Source organism: Ornithorhynchus anatinus, chromosome 21 (genome assembly GCF_004115215.2).
Source record: "Ornithorhynchus anatinus isolate Pmale09 chromosome 21, mOrnAna1.pri.v4, whole genome shotgun sequence".
Taxonomy (NCBI): domain Eukaryota; kingdom Metazoa; phylum Chordata; class Mammalia; order Monotremata; family Ornithorhynchidae; genus Ornithorhynchus; species Ornithorhynchus anatinus.
In genome coordinates, this window is record NC_041748.1 from 22,456,733 (window position 1) to 22,471,538 (window position 14,806).

The window sequence follows — 14,806 nt, forward strand, 5'->3', positions numbered from 1 at the left end:
AACCGAGGCACAAGGAAGTGAAGTGATTTGCCCGTGGTCACCCAAAAGGCAAGTGGCAGAGCTGGTGTTAGAATCTAGGTCCTCTGACTCCTTTATGGGCTCCCCGTCTATGCAGGAGGGAGAAAAAGTACTGGATCCCCATTTTGCGATGACCTGAGGAACAGAGAAGTGACTTACCCAAGGTCGCATAGCAGGTAAATGGTGGAGCCGGGATTAGAACCCAGGTCCCCTGACCCCCAGGCCCGTGCTCTTCCCACTAGGCCACACGGCTGCTCCTCTATTCCCACTCCTGCTGTTCTCCGTCCCCTACGTACCTGGATATTCACTCTCCACCCTTCCACACCATTTATAAAGGAATTCGCTATTACTTCCTCATACCTGTAATTTATTTGTGTGTCTGTCTACCCGGCTAGACTGCAAAGCCTTGAGGTCAGGGATTACATCTCCCTTGGTCTCTCCCAAACACTGGGTGCTGTGGTTCTGCACGCAGTAAGTGCTTTCATTAAAAACTCTTGTTGGATTTTTTTTTTTAATGGTATTTTTTAAACGTTTACTGTGCGTCAAGGACTTTTCTAAGCGCCGGGGTAGATACAAGTTCATCAGATGGGGCTCATAGTCAAGTACAAGGGAGGAAAGGTATTGAATTCCCATTTTACATTTGAGGAAACTGAGGCCCAGGCAGAGAAGCGGCATGGCCTAGTGGATAGAACACAGGACTGGCAGTCCAAACGTCCTAGGTTCGAATCCTGGTTCCACCACTTGTCTGCTGTGTGGCCTTGGGGAAGTTAATTCACTTCTCTGGGCTTTAGTTACATCATCTGTAAAATAGGGATGAAGACCGTGGGCTTCACGGGGGATGGGGATTGGGTCCAACCTGATTACTCTGTATCTACTCCAGTGCTTAGAACAGTGCTTGGTACATAATAAGCACTTAAATACCGTATGAGAAAAATGACTTGCTCAGGGTCACACAGCAGGCAAGTGGCGGAGCCAGATTTAGAACCCAGGTCCTGAGACCCCCAGGTCCGTGTGCTACCCACTCGACCACACTGTTTCCCTACTAAGCCCCATTGCTAGTGGATTGATTAGCACAGCGCTTCACCCTCAGGAGGGACTCAATACATACCATAGATGATGAGGAGGATTGTAGCAAGACTCCCCGCCAAAGTACCAGCCTCCCTGTTGTTGCCCGGCCCGGCCCAGACTGTCAACTCATGGTGGGCGGGGAATGTGTCTTATATTGTCCTCTCCGAAGTGCTCTGCACACAGTAAGTGCTCAATAAATAAGATTGACTAGCCGCACCCTCCGTAGGTTTATTATTATTATTAGTAATAATAATAATTACAGTGCTATTTGTTAAGGCCTCATGGCTCAGTGGAAAGAGCCTGGGCTTCGGAGTCAGAGGTCATGGGTTCGACTCCCCGCTCTGCCACTTGTCAGCTGTGTGACTGTGGGCAAGTCACTTCACTTCTCTCTGCCTCAGTTACCTCATCTGTACAATGGGGATTAACCGTGAGCCTCACGTGGGACGACCTGATGACCCTGTATCTTCCCCAGCGCTTAGAACAGTGTTCTGCACATAGTAAGTGCTTAACAAATATCAACATTATTATTATTACTATGTGCCAGGCACTGTTCTAAGCTCTGGGGTGGATACAAGAAAATCACTGTTGGACACAATCCTACGTGGGGCTCACCAGTCTGTGGAAAGAGCCCGAGCTTGGGAGTCAGAGGTCGTGGGTTCTAATCCTGACTTGGCCACTTGTCACATGTGACTTTGGATAAGTCACTTCACTTCTCTGTGCCTCAGTTACTTCATCTGTAAAGGGAGATTGAGTCTGTGAGCCCCATGTGGGACAGGGACTGGGTCCAACCTGATTTTCTTGTAGCATCAGTGCCTGGCACGTAGTAAGCGCCTAACAAATTCCATCATTATTATTATTATCATTATTAGAAGAAGCGCTTAAATACCACCATTATCATTATTATTATACTAAGTGTTTAACAAATTCCATCATTATTATTATTATTATAGGAACCGATTAACAAATTCCATTATTATCATCATTATAGTAAGCGCTTTTTGATGTCCGTCTCCCCTCCCAAGATTGGGAGCCCATTTGTGAGAAGCCGCCGTGACTCAGTGGAAAGAGCGCGGGCTTGGGAGTCCGAGGTCTTGGGTTCTAATCCCAGCTCCGCCCTTTATCATCTGTGGGGCTTTGGGCGAGTCACTTCACTTCTCTGTGCCTCAGTCCCTTGGGAGTCAGAGGTCATGGGTTCGAATCCCGACTCTGCCCCTTGTCAGCTGTGACTGTGGGCAAGTCACTTCACTTCTCTGTGCCTCAGTTGCCTCATCTGTAAAATGGGGATTAGGACCGTGAGCCTCACGTGGGACAACCTGATTACCTTGTATTTACCCCAGCGTTTAGAACAGTGCTCTGCACATAGTAAGCGCTTACCAAATACCAACATTATTATTATTATTAAAACGGGGATGAAGAATGGGAGCCCCCCGGGGGACAACCTGTTGGCCTGTGTCCCTCCAGAACAGTGCTTGGCACAGAGTAAGCGCTTAACAAATATTATTATTTGTGGGCAGGGATTGTCCCTCTTTATTGTACTTGAGAAGCACCGTGGCTCAGTGGAAAGAGCGCGGGCTTGGGAGTCAGAGGTCATGAGTTCGAATCCCGGCTCTGCCACTTGTCAGCTGTGTGACTGTGGGCAAGTCACTTCACTTCTCTCTGCCTCAGTTACCTCATCTGTACAATGGGGATTAACCGTGAGCCTCACGTGGGGCGACCTGATTACCCTGTATCTACCCCAGCGCTCAGAACAGTGCTCGGCACATAGTAAGCGCTTAACAAATACCGACATTATTATTATTATTTCCAAGCTTGTGCACGGTGCTCTGCGCAGGGTAAGCGCTCAGTACATACGATTGAACGAATGAAGGTGCGAATGCCATAATGATGATGATAATGATAGAGGGGCCCGTGGCCTGGGAGGATGAGGAGGGGTCGAGGGCCCTTTAAACGGATTTAACCGCTCCTCCACGCCCTTTCTGGTGTGGGTCCAGATTCCGGATCTCGGGTGGGGGAGGACAGACACACAGAGACACAGAGAGAGAGGGAAAAAAAAACACCGAAATAACGAAGGAGGGCTGGGGTTTTTGGGGGTTAGGCTGCTTTTTCCTCTTTCGGGCGTGCGGACCCCCAACTTCTGCAAACGGGGCCCGGGAAGCTCCCAGGCACCGGAAGAGCCGGTCCTGGGGAGGGCAGGGCGGGGGTCGACCCCTCCTCTCCGCCCCGCGTTGGAGCCGGAGGCGCCCGCGCAGCGTCGAGGCGCATCCCCTCCCCGCCGTCGGGACCCCCTCCCCGCCTCCCGCTTGGAGTTGGGGGGGGTCCCCGAGGACCATGCGCCCCCCAGCCGGGCGGCCTTGAGCCCCGGGCTCCCGGGTGGGCGAGGAGAGGGGAGGTGTTAACCCCGCTTGGAGATCGCCGATGAGCCGGGTAAGTGGGGGGCTGGAAGGTCGGGGGATGGGTGGGGCTGGGACCCCCCGATCTCCAGCTCGGTGGCAGGGAGCCGGGCCTCTCCCGGCTGTGGATCCCTTCCCCTTCCCCCTCCCCGTTCCCCTCCCCACTTCCCTCCCCTTCCCCATTCCCCTCCCCACTCCCCTCCCCCTCTTCCCCTCTCCCCCTCCCCCTTCCCTTTCCCGGCTCCACCGCAGCCTCTTCTCCTTCCCTTTCGCCTCCCCCATCCCCCCAGAGGCCTCTGCGGACAGAGGGGAGGGGTCCCTATCTGCCCCAACTTCCACTGCAAACGCCCCCCCCCCCCCCCGGCTCGCCCCGAGCCCCTCCTGTAGGCCCGAGCAGACCCTTGGGACCCCGGAGTCCGGGGCCACCAAGCTGTGGCTCCCGGCACCCAATAAACAGGGGTGGGGAACGGTTTCCGGGCGGCGTGGGAGGGGACCGGCTGGACGCTGCCCATCCGCTCCCCTAAATCCCGAGTTCCACCCCCGACCCACCCCCATTCCGGGGGTCCTGCCCCTCCCCTAAAGTCACACCCCCTGGCACCTCTGCCCCGCCTCCCGGGTGCCCGGCTTCCCACCGGGCGCCCGGCCCCGCCCCGCCGTCCACCTGCCTTAGGCCGGGCTGCCCCCGTCTCCTGGGGAGCCCCACTCCTGGGGCGCCTGACCCCGCGTATCTGTCCCCCCGCGTGTCCCCGCAGTGACAGTCCGGCGAGGGCCAGCGGGGGACGCACGTCGGCGGACCGGGCGGCAGCCATGGCGGACCACAGCGCCATCCAGTCCGCCGCCTCCATGAGCATCCGGCCTTTCCGCTCCAGCGAGGAATACTTGGAGGCCATGAAGGAGGACCTGGCAGAGTGGCTCCACGCCCTGCACGGCCTGGCCGTGCCCGGGGGCGAGGGCTTCCTGGGGGCCCTGGAGACGGGCGCGGCCCTGTGCCACCACGCCAACCACGTCAACGCCGTGGCCCGCGAGTTCGCCCTCGCCCGGCCGGAGGCCGCCCGCCGCCTCCCGCGGGTGCCCGGGCGCGACGTGGTGTTCCAGGCGCGGGGCGTGGCGCCCGGCTCCTTCCTGGCCCGCGACAACGTGTCCAACTTCATCGGCTGGTGCCGCGGCGAGCTGGGCATCCCCGAGGTGCTCATGTTCGAGACGGACGACCTGGTGCTGCGCAAGAACGAGAAGAACTTCGTGCTGTGCCTCCTGGAGGTGGCCCGGCGCGGCTCCAAGCTCGGGGTGCTGGCGCCCGTGCTCATCCAGCTCGAGGAGGAGATCGAGGAGGAGATCGAGGAGGAGATGCGGGACCAGGCCCGCGGACCGGCCCCCGCCGGGGACGGGGAGGCCGGAGCCCCGGGCCACCGGACTCGCCCCTACCCAGGCCGCGGGCCTGGCATGACCCTGTGCGACCTGAGGAACCTCGATGAGTTGGTGAGCGGGGCGCTGGCGGCTCCTCCCCTTCCAGTCGGTCAGTCAACCCGTCCGTCATTCGTGTTTCTTGAGCGCTTACCGTGCGCGGAGCGTTGTATTTAAGCGCTTGGGAGAGTAGAGTAGAACATCCCCTGTCCACAACAAGCTTATAGTCTAGAGGGGGAGGCAGACGTGGATAGGAATAAATCCAGTTACAGATATGGACATGGGGGACTGGGAGAGGGGATGAATCCAGGGAAGAAGTCAGGGTGACACAGAAGGGAGTGGGAGAAGAGGAAAAGGAGGGCTTTGCCAGGAAAGGCCTCTTGGAGGAGATGGGCCTTCATTAAGGTTTTGAAGAAGGGGAGAGTCATTGTCGATCAATCGGTGGGTTTATCGAGTGCTTACCTTGTGCTTGGCACTGTGCTAAGAGGCAGGGAGACTACAATACAGCCTACTGTCCTTCGCCTCCCTCCCCAGTGCCCAGCGATAGGGTGGAGTAGGCCACGGTCACAGAGGCTGGCAGGCTGGCAAGGATTGGTTGACTCTGCCTTCGGGCCTGGCTCAAGGGCGGGGGCCCTGGGAACCATCCTTGCTTCACACACTGTGGGTTCAGGGAAGTTTCACAGTGGGGCAGCCCGGAGGCCGGGCCGACGGGGACGGGGCGGTGCCCTCCGGCTGAGGGGTGAAGGGGCAGCCCGGAGGCCGGGCCGGCGGGGGCGTGGCGGTGCCCGTCAGGTGAAGGGAAAAGAGCAGTGCCTTCGATGCGGACACCAGGATTCGGGGAAGCGGCATGCGGCGTAGTGGATAGAACACAGGCCTGGTAGTCAGACGGCCGGAGGTTCGCACCCAGGTCCAACCTACTGGAAAGAACCCAGGCTTAGGAGTTAGAGGACCTGGTTCCTAAACCCAGTTCCGCCATTTTTCTGCCGGGTGACCTTGGGCAAGTCACTTCATTCACTTCTCTGGGCCTCAGTGACCTCATCTGTAAAATGGGGATTGAGACGGTGAACCCCACGTGGGACAGGGACTGTGTCCGTCCCGATTTGCTCGTTTCCATCCCAGCGCTTAGTACAATGCCTGGCACATAGTGAGCACTTAACAGATACCATAATTCGTTATTATTATTATATGGGAGTCATGTATTCCTCCTCCACCTTCCTTGGGGCATCCTCAGCCCCATCCAGGGCCAGGGAAAGGAGCAAAGTAGCAGAGATGGGCCGATTCCCCAGGCCATGGCTAGGCAGGGGAGGCCAGAGGCTACCAGTTCAGGGCACGACAAGATCCTCTCTCCAGAGGCAGGGACTCAGGGCTCCAGGGTTCCAGGACTTCAGGGCTGGGTCTGGAGGCCGGCGCCCCGTGGCCGATGAAGCTTGATTTTCCAGGCCAGAGGCTGAAACGAGGCCTCGCGCAAACCAGAGCCTTTTATTTTTAGTCTCAGTTGCTTTCTAAGCGGCTCTAGTGGAAATACAGACACGTCCGAAGAGATCCTTTCTCCGGACCCTCCCTTGCCCTCCCCCCTCTACTCCGGGCCCCCCTCCCCTCCCAGGGGCAGAGGCCACTCAACAGGAAAGTTTCCTTCTAATCAAGCAGGAATGCGATGGGGGATTGTACGGCACGAAAAGCCCGAGAGCCAGGCCGGGGCGAACGGGGGCATCCGATCGGATCTGGGTTGTCCTGTAGCCCTCTCTGTCCGTGAGGTTGAGGGAGCCAGCTTTGCGGGAGCCGGGATGGGTTCTCCTTCACCCGGGCCGGGCGGGAGCCAGCGGAGAAGGTGGTGCCAGCCCAGAGCTGGGTCCTGCCCACCGCACTGTGGGGGGCAGCCGCCGCCAGCCGGCCCCACCTGCTTATTTCCTCAGCCCTAATTTCAGCCCTTCCGCCCCTCTCTGGGAGCAGACAGTGCTTGCCACCCTGTCTGCCTGGCAGGGCGGAGCCCGGGGAGGGACAGGGAAGAGGGCTCGGTAGGTCTGGAGGTGGATTTGGCGATCCCGTCTTCGCCCCTCCGCCCCCGGCAAGTCCAGGCCGGTTCTCCGAGCGGTGCAGTCTGGAGATGCGGAACAGGAAAGGGGTTTCCCCTGCAGCCTGGGGCGGACGCCGGTTGGCTGGGTGAGGGCCAGACTCAGAGGAGAGGGGCTCGGAGTGGGGGTGGGGAGAGGAAGGGAAGATTGAGCGGCGAAGGAGCCTGTGGGGATTGATTTTGGGGAGGGGGAGTCAGATAAGACAGCTCATCGCCCAACCACCCCCACCCCCACTTCCAGTCTCTCAAAGGCCACAGTCATTCCCTTGGGGGGTGGTGAGGGAGGCATGGGAATGTTGTGTGCGTGTGTGCATTTGCTCCCTTAGACTGAGAGGGGGTAGCTCCTGTCCTCGGGGACCCTGAGCCGAGTTGGGGGCTACCAGTCGCAGACTTGAGGGCTCAGTGAAATCTCCGTCGCCCCGCAGAGCAAGCCGCCAGCATCTGGCTCGCATTCCTACCGCCTTTGTAATGAACGGGCCCCTCTCCGGGCTCTGGGCTTTTATGGGCAATCCCTGGCATCGGCCCCATCCCCACGCCCGGAGCCCAGCTGTTTCCACCCACTGCGGGCCTGGCCCAAGTCCCGCCGCCATCCCCCCAACACCCAACATGGCTGTTTCCACTCTCCGGGCCTGCCCCGAGTTCTGGACTCAGTGGTGTTCGGCCAGCTGGGGGGGGTTTGGGAAGTCTGGTCACCCAACGGAGTGGAGCTGGGTTGTGGGGGGGCCTAGGGCTGCTGGAACGGCCTCATCACGCTCCCTCTGCCTCTCTGGGTAGGTGGAGTTCTCAGCGGGTATCCAGCGGAAGGACTTGGATAGGGGGGACGGTCTAGCTGGCTCCGACCTTCCAAGCGGTATCCAGCCCTGGGCCAGTCCAGTTGGGCAGAGGGAGGCCCGGCGAGGTTCCATGACCAGATCAGCCACCCTGGTTGTCAGACAGGGGGCCTGGAGTGTGGCAGAGGGATGGATGGGTCCTCGAAGGAGGCTTTCGGCCAATTCTGGCCTCCCTCATGCCCTAGGTTAAGCGCTTTGAGATCCAGAGACACCCCAAGGTCAGAACCTTCCAAGAAGGGGAGATCCTCCCCTGAGAGAGTGTGGGACCCGCCCTGACCTTGGCTAACCCTGGCAGACCCCAGGGGGTGATGGCTGGGACGAGCAAGGGAACTGCTTCCCCTCTGACCTTGACTCCGGCCTGCCCCCGGCTGACCTCTCTCGGGGCCTGGTGGAGCCTGGGGTCAGGGGAGAGGGCGGCCTCGCCCTCCACCTGCCTCCATGGGGCCGACTGATTTGCTAAGAAGCAGTATCGCCTAGTAGAAAGAGCTCAGCCTGGGAGTCAGAGGGTTTTTTTTTTGGTTTGGCTTTTTTAAAAAATATTTGTTGAGCACATACTGTGTGCCGGGCATTGTACTAAGCATTGGGGAAGATAGTTAATCAGATTCGACGCAGTCCCTGCCTCACATAGGGCTCGCAGTCATTTTAAAGATGAGGCAATTGAGGCCCAGAGAAGTGAAGCGACTTGCCCAAGGTCACAGACAAGTGACGGAACTGGGAATAGGACCCAGGTCCTGTGACTCCTAGGCCCAAGCTCTTTCCAGCAATTTGGGCCTGAGTTCTAGTCCCGGCTCCACCACTTGCCTGATGTCTGACTTTGGGCAAGTCATCCTACTTCCCTGGGCCTCAGTTTCCTCATCTGTATAATGGGGATCAAATACTTGTTCTCCCTTCCTCTTAGACTTTGAGCCTCTTTCGGGGACAGGGACTGTGTCCAATCTGCTCACATTGAACCTACCCCAGGGCTTAGTACCAAGCTTTGTGCATAGTAAGCGTTTAACAAATACCACAATTATTATCAGGGTCGAGGGAGGGGAACTGAGTCACAGAAGTGGGCTGCTATCCTGCCCAGCCTTGACCTCTTCCCTTCTGGTGACCTCTGGCCTCTAATTTGCTTTCTCTCTGGCCCAGATGGGATGAATCCACAGTCAGGGTTTCGTTTACCTCCTCTTTGTCTCCTGACACCCCCGACCAATCCAGTTTAGCCTCCAGAGCTGGAGGCAGGGGGCTTGAGGTGGGGGTAGGGGAGGCAGGGGGAAGGAGATAGGGCTTCTGTCTCTCCGGATCAGGCTGCCTGTTCCCTCTCCAAGCCCTCCCTCTGACAAGTCCACAGGCTTTCCTCCCCTGGCCTTATCTCCTCTCTACAGGCCTCCCTGCCTCCACTGTCTCCCTCTGGCTTTCCCTTGGCACACCCTCCCCAACGCCCCCTCCCCACTCCTCATCCTTCCTCCTGCCGTGACCACAGCCCTTCCCCCTCCTCATCTTGCTGCCGCGTGCTGCCTCTCTCACCCTGGGTGCCCCGCTAGGGCCTCCCCTGATCCTCTCCTAGAACTTAATAAGAATAATAATTATGGTATTTGTTAAGTGCTTACTATGTGCCAGTCACTGTACTAAGTGCTGGGGTGGAGACAAGCAAATCGGGTTGGACACGGTCCCTGTCCCACCTGGGGCTCACAGTCTCAATCCCCATTTTACAGATGAGTTAATTGAGGTCCAGAGAATAATAATAATTATGATAGTAGTTAAGTGCTTAGCGTTGGCCAAGCACTGTTCCAAACCCTAGGGTAGATCCAAGGTAATCACGTTGGATGCAGTCCCTGTCCCACATGGGGCTCACAGTGGTCTTCCCCCTTTTACAGACGAGGTAACCGAGACCCAGAGAAAGGCAGTGACTTGCCCAAGGGCACACAGTAGACAAGTGGCGGAGCCGGGATCGGAACCCACGTCCTCTGACTCCCAAGCCCGGGCTCTTGCCACTAGGCCTCCTGCCGGAGGACACACAGCAGACAAGTGGCGGAGCCGGGGTTATAACCCACGACCTTCTGACTCCCAGGACCGGGCTGTATCCGCTACGCCATGGGACCCTCCCTCCACCATCCCAGGGGGAGGAGGGACAGCGAGGGTCCACCCTGCGGGTGGGCGGGCCAGCGCGGATGGGCCGGGGGTGCTGGAGGGGCCGGCGGAGGGGCTCGCGGTTCTGACCCGGCTCTGTCTCTCTGCAGGTGCGGGAGATTCTGGGCCACTGCACCTGCCCAGCCCAGTTCCCCATGATCAAAGTCTCAGAGGGTAAATATAAAGTGGGAGACTCCAGCGCCCTGATCTTTGTTCGAGTAAGACTCTCTGCTGACCGGGGTCTGGTCCTACCCCCTGTCCCCCACTCCCCTGCCTCTCTGTCCCTCCCTCCCTTTCCTCATGAGGGGCCCCGGGGGTGGTGGAGGGAGGCCAGCTGAGCTGACCCGTGGCCAGTGTTCATACTTTCATTCAGTGGTATTTATTGAGTACTTACTGGATGCAGAGCACTGTACTAAGTGCTTGGGAGAGTACTGTATGGCAATATAACAGACACATTCCCTGTCCACGACGAGCTTGCAGTCTAGAGGACAGTGGTTCCATTCTCCTGGGGTGTCGACGGTGGTCTCAGCCCCCCGCCCTCCCGGCAGCCTGGGCAGTTAAGGTTGGAGAGGGCCCGGGAGGTATGAGTAGCCAAGGCCCCGGTCGTTCTGCAGTGTTACAGCTCCGCAGCGGGGGCGTCCCACCCCAGAAGCAGCTGCAGTCCGTTGCCCGGGAGGGGTGGGGAGGGTGGGTCCGTGCCCCGGCCGGGCCGGAGGGGCCGAGCTAGGCCCCTGGGGGGTGGGTGAGGGGTGGCACCCGGGGTGAGGGCGGCAGAGAACCAGGTGCGGAGCGTGACCATCCCCCCGGGATACTGGCCGTCCGCTCTGACCACGGTTTCCTGGACCGCCCCCGCAGGTGCTGAGAAGACACGTGATGGTGAGGGTCGGGGGAGGTTGGGATACCCTGGAGCATTACCTGGATAAGCACGATCCCTGCCGCTGCACCTCACTCTGTGAGTACCTGGGCCCGCCCCGGTGGGCTTGGGGAAGCTGGGGATGACCCTCCCTGTTCCACCTCCTCATTCATTCGATGGGATTTTTTCAGTGCTTACTGTGTGCAGAGAGCTGTACTAAGCACTTGGGAGACTACACAATAACAACAGACAGACACATTCCCTGCCCACAACGAGCTGACAGTCTAAGAGAGGGTAACCATCTCCCAGCCTGCCTCTGGGTTAGTGGAGCGTGTAGAGCTTTTGAGTCAGGAGTCCCGGTTTCTGGTGCCAACTCTGCCCCTGGCCGGTCGTGTGAACTTGGGGCGGTTGCTTAGCCTCTCTGAGCCCTGGTTTCCTGATCTCTCCTCAGCGCACCGCCAGCCTCAGCCGCGGGTCCAGGCCTTCTCCCCCCAGAAGCCGCCCTCGGTCCCCAGCCCCCGACCCTCCAGCCCCCAGTGTGTAATGGAAGGGCTGGGCCCCCCCAGGGGGGCTCCAGAGCCCGTGCGAGGCGGGGGCGACCGGAGGGGCTCGGAGCGGCCCCCGGCCCGGGCTGGGGTCCCGCCCGCCCCGACTCCGGACCCGTCCAGTGTCCGCAACCAGCGCGGCGGGCCGGACCCCCGACAGTCCACCCCTCTCAGGTATGCGTACCCCCGGGGGGGGGCGCGGCCAGAGGCGGGATTGAGGGGTGAGGGGCCGAGGGGTGGCTCGGAGCAGCTGCAGTCGGCAGGAAGGGCCGGGTTGGGGCCTGCAGTGACTCACCCTCTGGGAAGGGAGAGGGTGGGGGAAGGCCCGACTCCGCGTCGTCATGGCAACCGCATCCCAAACTTAACAGGCCTGCAGCCGGGTGTAGTTTCCGGGTCCTTCCGGCTCCGGGCTCGGGCTGGGTCAGGCCCGCTTCCTACAGTCTTCCTGTGGGGGCCCGTTGCGGTCGCTGGCCCTATGAATCCTCTCCGGGAGACCCGGGAGTCCCCCACCCGACACTTGTGTCTGGGAATCGCAGGGGGGAAAGATACCCACATTCCCCCCTCCCCACCCGTCCACTGGGCTGCAGAGCTGGACCCGGCTGTCCCTCTGCTGGGCACGGGATAGTACGGCTCCCCCGGAGCGGAGAGACCCGCCGCCTCCCGCTCTTTCCTTAGTCTCCCCTCTTCTCTCAGGCTCCGGGACCAGCTGCCCCCCCGATCTCGCCGACACTCGGGCGACAGCGACTCTTCGGCCTCTTCGGCCCAGAGCGGCCCCCTGGCCGGCCGCCGCGGCGATGACCCGGGCCCGGGGCCCCGGAGGGACGGCGGGGGAGGACGGCGACGGTCGGCGGGGGCCACCCCCGGGCCTCCCCTCGCCCCCCGGAGCCAGTCACGCGACCGGGGACCGCGCCCGGGGGACCGGGGAAGACCTCCGGCGACCAACGGGACGTCCCGCCTGTCCTCTCCGGGACTGTCTCGGAGGGCTCCCCGGGCCCGGAGCCAGGGGCGTGAGGGGGAGGCCGTGCTGGTGATCAGCAGGGACCGGGGCGGCCAGCACTCGTGGGCGCGGGCCGAGGGGCGGCCGGGAGGCTCGGGCCGCAGCACCCCGCGCTCCCAGAGTCCGGCGCCTCCCCGCGCCCCGCCTCCCGGCCGCGCCGCCCCGGTCCCTGAGCCCCCCAGGCGACCCCGGGCCTCCCGGCCCCCGGTGGACAGTCTGAGCCAGGAGCTGGAGGAGCTGTCCCGTAGCTTCCTGACCCCCTGGACCCTGGACCCGAAGCAGGAGCAGCACCTGATCCGGTGCCTGGAGCAGGAGTTCCTGGCCAACTCTCAGGCCCTGGCGGCGGAGGGGCTCCCCCTGTCCTCGCCCCGGGCCCCCCAGACCACACCGGACCCCATAGCCCCCGACTCGGCCTACTGCTCCTCCAGCTCCTCTTCCTCCTCCCTCAACTTCTTCACCAAATACGGGCACCTGGGGGAGGCGCCCCGGGCCGGGCCGAACCCCGAGGGCATCGCCAACGGCTCCGGAGAGGCCTGGGCCTCCCAGGTCGCTGGCCCCCAGAGGCCACCGGCCCGCTCCAGCTCCTCAGATGAAAGCAACTCCTTCAGGGCCCCGGACGGCCCGCCTGGAGCGCCAGGGGGCCCCGAGGGCGGCTGGAGCGAGCCGGACCTGGGGGCCTCCGGGGACGAGGACGAGGAGGAGGAGCAAGAGGAGGTGCCCGTGCCTGGCAACCAGGTTCCCGCCACAGGCCCGTGGCGCCTTCCCGGTCAGAACCCGGCCCCCCATCAGCCCAAGCCGCCGCCCTGCGCCCGGCCCCGTGCGGACCACCAGCCGGGCCGCAGGCCTTCCCGCATCCCCACCCCGCTGAGTTACCGGAGCCCACGAGGGGGCTCCCCCAGGGGCAGCCCCCCGGGGTCCCCGAGGTGGAGGGTCTTGCCCTCCGGCCCCCCTGGCTTGCTAGAGCCGCCGGCTCGGGCCCCTCAGGAAGCGGGCGGACAGGGGGAGGCCGGCTGGATGTGACCCCCTCCTCCCCACCACCCCCGCCGGGGCTGCCCTGCCCCAGGCCCTGCTGCTGTGGCCGTTCGGGGGCCGCCCCCTTCCCTGCCCCGGCTGACTGGGGATTTAGAGGGCTGGGGGAACCATCACACCCTTGCTCTGCTGCTCTCCTGGACGCCTCCCTGCCCCCTCTCCTCTCGGTGCCTTAGTTTACCCATTCCGCCGGTGGTGGGCCAGGGTTGAGCCCCCTGCCTTGGCCCCACGGCCCCCGATGGCGGTGGCTTGGTAACCTGTCGTGGCTCTCGTTTGGTTCACGGTGGCTCTGGGCCCCCCATCGTCCCCCCGTTGTTGGCACAGGATGGGGGCTCAGGGATTCCGGCCCCTCCCTGCCCCGGGCCGGACCCCACCCCAGGAGCTGGCTGCCTGTGTGTGCGGGAATAGCACATGTATTTAAATCTAATATATTGAGCGTGCGTGCGTGTGTGTGTGGTGTACGTGTATGTGTGTGAGGGGACAGGCTGAGGCCGATACCCCGGCACTAATGACCCCGACCCGAGACTTCCTATTAGGCTCACCCACGAATGGCCCCTCGCCCCCTCGCCAGTAAACTTGTGTCTCAACCCCCGTGGGCTCTGTGTGCTCTGTTAGATGTTGGAGAAGCAGCGTGGTCTGGTGGATAGAGCCCGGGCCTGGGAGTCAGAAGGACCTGGATTCTAATCCTGCCTGTGTCACTTGTCTGCTGTGTGACCTTGGGTAAGTCACTTCATTTATCTGGGCCTCAGTTAGCTCACCTGTAAAATGGGGATTAAGACATGAGCCCCATATGGGAAAGGGACTGTGTCCACCATTATTACCTTGTATCTACCCCAGTGCTTAGAACAGTGCCTGGCACATAGTAAGCACTTAACAAATGCCACAAGTATTATTAGTTTGCAGGGGGAGCCCTCTGTCCCCCCCGCGTTTTGGGTCTCTTAGCAGACCTCCCCCACTTCCTATAGCACCCCCTCTGGGACTTGGTCTTGCATGAACCCAGGCCCTGTTGACCTTCAGGACGGGGACCTGTGGGGAAACCGAGACCAGGAAGGAAAGAAGGTGCCCCAGGCCAGCGGAGCTGGAATTTGGTGCCAGATGGGCCACTGGCCGTTTCCTGCTCAGACAGTGACCCAGCTTTTGTCCTCTGTCCTTGTCTTGTCCTTTGGAGAAGCAGCACGGCCTGGGGGATAGAGCACGGGACTGGGAGTCAGAAGGACCTGGGTTCTAATCCCGGCTCCATCACTTGTCTCTTGTGCGACTCTGGGCAAGTCACTTAATTTCTCTGTGCCTCAGTTCCCTCATCTGTTCAAAATGGGGGTTAAGACTGTGACCCCCGTGTGAGACATGGACTGTGTCCAACCTTATTATCGTGTATCTACCCCGGCGCTTAGAACAGTCCTGCCAAGCCCCGGGTTCAGCTTCTGTCTCCTCTTTATTGCACCAGAGTCTCTCCAGTGACAGGAATAGCCCTTAGGCCCCCACTCATTGTGGGGAT

General features: G+C 61.0%; 1 protein-coding gene across 1 annotated transcript; it reads left to right on the forward strand.

Moving 5' to 3' along the window:
* The first annotated feature begins 3,075 nt into the window (after window positions 1-3,075).
* On the forward strand, window positions 3,076-13,902 carry GAS2L1 (growth arrest specific 2 like 1). Its single transcript, XM_029048675.2, has 6 exons — window positions 3,076-3,510; window positions 4,229-4,952; window positions 9,998-10,105; window positions 10,743-10,839; window positions 11,192-11,459; window positions 11,979-13,902. The coding sequence occupies exons 2-6, from the start codon at window positions 4,284-4,286 to the stop codon at window positions 13,300-13,302; spliced, it is 2,466 nt and encodes an 821-aa protein (XP_028904508.1). The 5' UTR covers window positions 3,076-3,510; window positions 4,229-4,283; the 3' UTR covers window positions 13,303-13,902.
* Window positions 13,903-14,806: the final 904 nt, after the last annotated feature.

Bases quoted from the DNA above. Each gene is read 5' to 3' on its own strand.
- GAS2L1 (XM_029048675.2), top strand. From the start codon at position 4,284: ATGGCGGACCACAGCGCCATCCAGTCCGCCGCCTCCATGAGCATCCGG. The intron at 4,953-9,997 runs GTGAGCGGGGCG...GTCTCTCTGCAG, and splicing joins TGAGGAACCTCGATGAGTTG to GTGCGGGAGATTCTGGGCCA. The intron at 11,460-11,978 runs GTATGCGTACCC...CTCTTCTCTCAG, and splicing joins CGACAGTCCACCCCTCTCAG to GCTCCGGGACCAGCTGCCCC.